At 46.2% G+C, this 8462-nt stretch overlaps 1 protein-coding gene across 1 annotated transcript in view; it reads left to right on the top strand.

Moving 5' to 3' along the window:
* Positions 1-3115: 3115 nt before the first annotated feature.
* Positions 3116-8462, top strand: part of LOC121865321 (helicase POLQ-like) — a gene marked incomplete at its 3' end in the record, with an annotated part of 95467 nt that continues 90120 nt past the window's right edge. The window contains 2 exon segments of the mRNA XM_042364660.1: positions 3116-3153; positions 3752-3930. Coding sequence (XP_042220594.1) covers positions 3116-3153; positions 3752-3930 — 217 coding nt within the window.

Below are 8462 nucleotides of genomic sequence, written 5' to 3'. Positions count from 1 at the left end.
TCCACCAACTCACCATCACCACCAACTCAACCACCACCACCACTAACCAACCAACCAACCACCACCAACCAACCACCAACCCCCACCAAACAACCAACCAACCCCATAACCAAACAACTAACCCCACCAATCACACCAATCAACTCCCACCAACCACCATCAACCCCCACCACCACCATCAACCCCACCACCACCAACTCCCCAACCAACCAACCACCCCACCAATCAACCACCCCACCACCAACCAACCCCACCACCACCAACCCCCACCAACCAACCCCTCCAACCACCAACTCCCCACCAACCAACCAACTTCAACCCCACCAATCAACCCCACCACCACCAATCAACCCCCACCACCAACCCCAACCAATCCACCACCCCAACCCCACCACCACCAACTACCAACCCCAACCCCAACTAACTCCCCACCACAACCAACTCTAACCCCACCACAACCACCCAACTACTCCCACCAACCACCACAACTCCCCTACCACCACCAACCCCCACCAACCAACAACCCCTACCACAACCAACCCCACCACACCAACCTCCCCACCAACCCAACCAACCCCCACCACACCACTCCCCACCACCAACACCAACCCCTACACACCACCCCTACCACCACCACCACCCCTACCACCACCACCAACCCCACCACACGCCACCACCACCACTGCCCCTACCACCACTGCACACCACCCCTACCATCACTACCCCCCACTCTCACCACCACCACCACCACCCCACCACCACCACTACCCCACCACCACCCCTACCACCACCACCACTACCCCTACCACCACTACCCCTACCACCACTACCCCTACCACCACCATCCCTACCACCACCACCACCCCTACCACACACACACTCATGCACACACACACACTCATGCACACACACACACACACACACACACACATGAAAAATAAATACAATAAAATAAAAAATAATTGAACAATGTTCTCACAGATAATAGGAAATAAGACAACAAAATGTTTGAAGACGTGCGATAGTCTACACTCAAGTCAACTCCAGGCTTCTATATATCTATAAAACAAAGAAGTATGTCTGTTTGTTTGTGTGTGTGTCCGCACGAGAATCTCGGAAACTACTTTACCGATCTATGGTGATGATGGATGGTGTTATATTGTAGGGTTATGGGATATTGGTTCACACTCAGGATGGGATGGAGAAAGGAAACTCACAATGTGCTCACTGTATACATATTGTATTGGATGTACAATTCAGCTTGTTGCTGGGTAGGTAGCATGGTAATAAGCATTGAGTAGAGAGAGCTGGGTGGTGAGGGTGCCCAGAGTGAGGGCCTGCGGCTTGAGGGATGCCAAGGTCGCTGGCGGGAGCGGCAGCCACACGGCTGGCGCGGAGGTGGTGTTGCTTGCTGGTGGCACTGGGTAGAAAGAGAGAGAGCTGGTCACAGCGGTGTCAAGCCTTATAAGTCTCCATGGGCGGCGCTGGAGGCGTAGGCTGGGGAATTCGAGAAGGTTCGGTGCTTGTAGGGGAGGAATCCACTACAATATGTAGTGATGATGGATGGTGTTGTATGTAGTGATGATGGATGGTGTTGTATGTAGTGATGATGGGTGGTGTTATATGTAGTGATGATGGGTGGTGCTATATGTAGTGATGATGGGTGGTGTTATATGTAGTGATGATGGATGGTGTTCTATGTAGTGATGATGGATGGTGTTATATATAGTGATGATGGGTGGTGTTATATGTAGTGATGATGGATGATGTTATATGTAGTAATGATTAGACAATAAAATAATAACAGTTTAATGCAAAAAAATATATTTTACTGTACCGTTGTAGTGAAAAATATGGTGGAACTTACATACACTGTTAATGAACTATTGATGGAAGAAGAAGTTTTTGTGATTGAACAGTGAGACAATGTGGAGCCTTACGGAGGGTGGTGTCCTACCGTGGCCTAGCGGATGAGCCGGAGGGCAGCGTTTCTGCTAGTTGTTTATAAAGTTGGGTGGGTTGGGTGCTGTACGGCCATTTTTTCGTAAAAATTACTGTCTCGAGAAGAAATGGCATATGAGCGCCAAATTGGTTGATACGTTGATCAAACTTTAGAATTTTTTCCTAGCCAACTAGCCAACCCAACAGGAAGGATGATCGGTAATTGTGGTGTAATACAATTGGTGCAGACCACTTCCAGGAATGAGAGATTTCCCAGTAACGAGGTGATTCTCTCAAACCCGGAAAGATATCCCCCATTTCCGGAATTTTCAGGATGTCTGGAAAATTTTCTCAGAATTTTCCATAAAATGTGCCCCTCAGGAAATCGTTCCCAAAGCTGGAATTTTCCGGATTTGGGAACGATTTTCCGTGAAAATTTCAATTCCGGCTATCGGAGAGTTCCGGGTTTGAGAGATTCCGGCTAACGGAGATATTACCGTATATCTACCCGAGAAAACGAGTTGAAAAAATCCTTAACACCACACAGCTTGGCCCAGTAGCCTGATGGTTACAGTGGTGAGTTTAACCTGGCTACAATGCCATGTTTAATCACTATTAAACACTATTCTAGCAGCAAACACTAATAATAACAGTAAATCCTGTGAAATGTAGCAGAGAGGAAGGAGAAATACAACTGCAGACGATGTGCTAACCAGCAGTCACTCGCTCCCATTGCTAGGTGTACGTATTGGAGAAATACGTGACCTTTTCTCATCGCTTGTTGGGCACCTTCCCGAGGCTGGATGAAGGTGGTTGAGGGTGTTTGGGAGCCATCACAAACACGAGGAGCACAGTTGTTCACCCTTAAGCCAGGGGTTAGGGTGCTGCTGGCAGTACCTCCACGCGGGGTTAAATTGAGGAAAAAAAAATTTACATTTCCAAAAATAATAATAAAAAAAAATATTAAAAAAAAAATGGCGGGAAAATAGGCGGACGTTCTGGAACGTCACCCGGGGCCTAAGGGTTAAGAGAACAGAGTAGCACATGCGTGAGACAGACAAGTGTTTAACCCGGACTGAGGCGGAGTGAGCGCACAGGGCCCAGCTACCTGGGACAAGAGATACACCTTGTGGGACACCAAAAAACTCGCTGGCTCCCCGACCCGACCGTGAAAATGCCGCCAGCTTTAAAGCAACCTGCTGACATTCTTGGGTACATCCAGGGTATCATCCGTAAATAATCGAAGGCCGCGAATTAAAAATCCGTGAATTGTAAAGGCATGCTGTACCTTTGTTTTATTGAAAGCTTAAGATTCTGAACAGTGTACAGTGGTGGAGAGTTACAGGGTTTAGGAAGTGTTACAACTTATGGTTTACCAAAAGATATTGTCACTTTATCTGTAGTGTTTTTTTATATATATTCTAAGGTCCTTGAATTAGTAGTGTTTCAAGCGCTTGTGAATCCTTTGGAAGATCTGGTGCTCTTGATAAATAAAAAAAACAGCTATTATTATTATTATTATTATTATTATTATTATTATTATTATTATTATTATTATTATTATTATTATTATTATTATTATTTAACTTATCCAATAAAAAATAGGCATGCATATTCCCTTCCAAATTTGTCAGGGCAAGTAAAAATAAAATATCCGGTCAAGTAAGTTACATAAATCACTTGCCCGGGCCAAGTAAGTGTTCCACATATTCTGCTATGATCATTACAGTATATTAATGGTGCTTTATAATTACAGAATTAAGAAGCAAGACACTTGTGGGTTGTAGTGAACTTATTGTACTTGTTACAGAAACGTTGTTTATGTTGCCACCATAGAAAAGGCATCTGGTCTGGTCAACTCCCTGTTGGAGCTTGCCCGTGTGGAGGAGCTTGGCCTGGTGGTGGTGGATGAGGTGCACATGCTGGCTGAGACTGGGGGGAGGGGGGCCTCTCTGGAAGATGTTCTCACAAAACTGCGATATGGTGCATGTAAGTCTGACTATCCTTGTGTTATGGTACATGTAAGTCTGACTATTTCATCTCACAGTATATTCATCAGAGTATGATAAGCATCAAAACACATTAACTCCACATTCAACCTTAAGATTCTCTCAGTAAACTCAACAGAAGAAAAAAAATCCACTTTCTTACCCTCATTATTTATCAGACACAAAATAAATGTATGTTAAACTACACTTCTTTAGAGTGGTCGAGTAGTTAAGGCACGTAGGACGGATATTTTTAAGAAATATCTAAACCGCTGTCACTATGTAACAATATGTTCATTTTATTTACCTCTTATTATTTTATTGATTTATTTGTTCTCTTTTTAACTCTTTATTTATTTCTTTATTCTCTGTATTTCCCCCTTTCTTTTCTCTGTATACTCGTGAGATGGAGGAGGTTAGGGGTAGGGGGGGTTAACGAATGTGAGGGGAGGAAGGCTAGTGGACCTAAAGAGAGAGACTTGTTTATGGTTGACAGGAGGTGGGGGTTTGCCTGTGGTCACTCCCCCCACCACAGGGTAATCTTATATGAGGGTAGACTAAGGGAAAGGCTGATAGTTAGGGAATAGGACTAAAAACTTAAACAGAGGGAAATATGAAATAGTTATGTTATTACTCAGGACTCACTGTATCAGCATACCACCAAGACAATTATAACGAATCAACCTTTCTCAATAAGGGAGGATGAATTAGGACTCTTAGTAATGGTTATTGAATACTTTCTATTAGGGTGTGACAGTTACACTTTAAATCAATGAACCTATCTTCCTAGCTAGTTAAACAGGGATTACATGAATCACAATACATTTTGTGAAACGGATGAAACCTGAAGGGTACTCGTTTATATATATTGTATATCCTGCCATGTGGGAAGGCAATACATGGCATTGTTACATCCTCCTCCTCATTGGTGAGCTATGAGGTGACTCAAGAGGCCAGAGCTATGAAGTGACTCAAGATGCCGATACGGGACCGGCGGGGTCGTCTCCAGATGTTACACATGTGGGGGGCTACATCTAGTGCGGGAGGGGCCGCGGCAGCCTCCTTCTGGCGCTGGTGCTTCTCTGCAGTCGGGCATAACTTGAAAGTATTGACACCTTCTTTTGTGGAGTAATCATCTCCCATGTGTGGGGGTAGATTTGGCACTTTTTCAGGTTTGTCTTAAGACTACCTTTATACCTTATCAGTTGCCCGCTCGCATTACGTTTGCTATTTGTTAGGTGACTGTAAAGCAGCTGCTTTGGCAGTCTACTGTTTTCCATGCTGGTGACATGGCCAGTCCAACGTAGATGTTCATGGATAATGGTAGCCTCGATGCTTCTACAGTTGGTGTCAGCGACAATACTGGCATTTGGTCTCTTGTCTTCCCAGCGAACTCGGAGGATGGAACGTAGACTATGTTGGTGAAAGTTTTCAAGTGCCTTGAGGTGCTTCCTGTATGTAACCCTTGTCATATAGCAGGTTTGGGGGGGGCACTGCTCGATATACATGCAACTTCGTAGATAATTTCAGCTGAAGACGCTGGTACTGAGTCTGCCAAATGCTTGAGATGCATATCTGAACAGATGTTGAATCTCTTCATCCATGGTGGTGGACAAGTGGGAGCCAAGGTACTGAAAGTGGGTAACATTAGAGAGGGTAGTACCATTAAGCTGCCTGGAGTCATCTTGTATTGAAAATTTCCTTCATCCGATACTGGATGTCCACTCGCTGGCTAAATTGGCACTGGCACGAGTAAGTAAAGCAGCCAAGAAAATGGAAAAGAGAGTTGGTGCCGATACACACCCTTGTTTTACCTCCGTTTGGATGGGTAAGATCTCGGACTGGGTGCCATTGTGCAGGACACTGCCGTTTATGCCATCGTGAAGTTGCCTCACAATGGCAATGAATTTTGGTGGGCAGCCAAAACGGTTGATGGTCCACCAGAGGGCTTCCCTGTTGACCGAGTCGAAGGCCTTGGTTAGGTCGATGAAAGCCATGTACAGGTCACAACGTTGTTCTCTGCACTTTTCCTGTATCTGGCAGGCAGCAAAGATCATGTCATTGGTGTCACGGGATGGTCTACAGTCACATTGAAATTCTGGGAAGAAGTTATCTGCCTCAGGAAGGAGTCTGTTTAGGAGGACAGGCGATAATCTTGCCTGCTACGGAGAGCAGCGAGATCCCACGGTAGTTGCCACAGTCTTGCCACAGTCTTATAAATATTGACGATGGAGGCGTCTTTAAGAGCTTGGGGGATTTCCTCCTTTTCCCATATATTCTCCAGGAGAGAGTGGAGACGGCTGGTAAGCAGAGGTCCTCCTGCTTTATACTCCTCGGCTAGGATTCCATCAGGCCCTGAGGCTTTGTTATTTTTCATCTGTTTGATGGCAGTGACTACCTCATCCAGGGATTGAGGATAACTGAGGTGGGTCACCTCTGGATGCTGAGGGACCTGCTGGGTAGACCTCACCATTTCCTCCAATATGTCCTGGAAGTCACACATCCTTATTATAGCTAAAGCTGCCTCCCGAAAGTTGGGAATGCTGTACAGATGCCGTAGCTACTTCAATCCTGTGCAGTTGCTCCAAGTATATAAGGGATTCATTCATCCTAACTTGGAGTACTGCTTTCATATCTGGGGTGGCTCTTCTACTGTTAGGTAGGGTGAAATCAAAGGCATTTCATCTTATTAACTCTCCTCCTTTAGTCGACAATCTCTCTTCCCTTTCTCTTTGCCGCAATGTTGCTTCACTCTCTCTTTTACAGGTACTTTAATGGACATTATTCGGTAAATTTGGCATCCTGTGTACTGCCGGCAAGGCCATGGGCTTGTAACACTCATCTTGCCTGCGGTGCCCACCGTTTCTCTGTGGATGTCGGTCAAACGAGAATAACCCGATATAGTACCTCCTTCTTTCCTCACACGGCCAAACTGTGGAATGCACTGACTTCTTCTGTGTTTCCATACTCATGCAATCTGTCTCACTTTAAAAAGCTGGTTTTCCGGCATCTTCGTGGTGTAGATTAACACATTATAACCTTTTTCTTCACTATTTTCAATTTCTTTCTGTTCTCCCCCCAGGCTCCATTGTGGGTCGTTTGACCTGTGCACAGGTGGGCTAATTCCCTTTAAAAAAAAAAGAATAAAAAAGTCAGGACATCCACATTGGTGTTTTGGTTGAGTAGCGAATGGTAGTGCTCTTTCCAGAGCTGACGGATGCTTTCTTCATCTTTAATTAAGGAATTACCATCGGATGAGTGAAGGGAGCTGAACAATGAGTAGTTGGACCATATTTGTTTTAGTGGCATTGAAAAATTATCGCATCTTCAGTTGTTAAGCCAATTTTTGTATTTCACATGTTATATTTTTCCATCATTTGTTCATTAGTTTGTGAAATTTGTTCTGGACCACCGCTTTCTTCTCGAGCGAGGTTATCAGCTTTGGTCCGAGACTTAGGGTTGTTCTGTCAATCAGTGAGAGCAACGAGTATGCCATTGACATACTTCAGTTTCCAGGTTGTTTTCATCAAACCAATCCTGGTGTTTTCTTTTGATCAGGCCGAGTGTTTTATTGCAGGTTGCTGTGATGACAGATATGATGGGACCCCATTCGGCAGTGGAATTTTGATTGTTTGTTCTTTGGCTGTTTGTCATCCTATCGTTGAGTCTGCTCTCTGAAAGCATGTGTTACCGCTGGATCCTCCAGTCACTTGGAGGCTTGTTACCTTCACTGTTTTGGAGTGACATGAAGTGAGAGCTCGGCTCTGACGAACTGATGATCAGTGTCACAGTGGTCTGAGCCACGCATGGCACGGGTGATGAGGATAATCTCGGCAATCTCTTTCTCTGACAATGATGTCAATGAGATGCCAGTGTCTGAATCGTGGGTGTTGCCACGACCCCATGAACTTGTTGGCCTGCCTAAACAAGGTATTGATGACAGTGAAGTTGTATGCAGCACACTGGCTGAGGAGGAGTAGGTCGTTTACACTTGCCAAGTCCTTTTCTGTATGGTTCCCTGCAAAGTGTCAGCATATCTGCCAACTCTGGCATTGAAGTCACCAAGGAGCACAACCTTATCTTCTCTGGGGATAGATCATGGAGGTAGAATAAGGGTGGTGGCTTCATGAGCTGTGTTTCGCACCGTCGGGGCTTCAGCCACACTGCCGCCATACTGTGGTTGGCAAGAGCCCACTGCCCGCCTCCACACCTCACCAGTCAACCACGGGGGGGAGGAGGGAGGGTGGGAGAGGAGGAGGAGGGTGGGAGAGGAGGAGGGTGGGAAGAGGAGGAGGAGGGGCAAGGAAGAGGAGGAGGGGAGGAGGAGGAGGAGGTGGGAGAGGAGGAGGAGGTGGGAGGAGGAGGAGGAGGTGGGGAGAGAGGAGGAGAGTGGGGGAAGGGGAGGAGGAGGGGGAAGGGGAGGGAGAGGGAGGGGAGGGTGGGAGGGGAGGGGAGGGAGAGGGGTGGGGAGGTGGGAGGGGAGGAGGAGGGGTGGAAGAGGGAGGGAGGGGAGGGAGGGGTGGAAGAGGAGGA

Source organism: Homarus americanus, unplaced genomic scaffold, assembly GCF_018991925.1.
Source record: "Homarus americanus isolate GMGI-L3 unplaced genomic scaffold, GMGI_Hamer_2.0 scaffold9477, whole genome shotgun sequence".
Lineage (NCBI taxonomy): Eukaryota > Metazoa > Arthropoda > Malacostraca > Decapoda > Nephropidae > Homarus > Homarus americanus.
The sequence above is the reverse complement of the archived record's forward strand: the minus strand, read 5'-3'. Positions and strand labels throughout refer to the sequence as shown.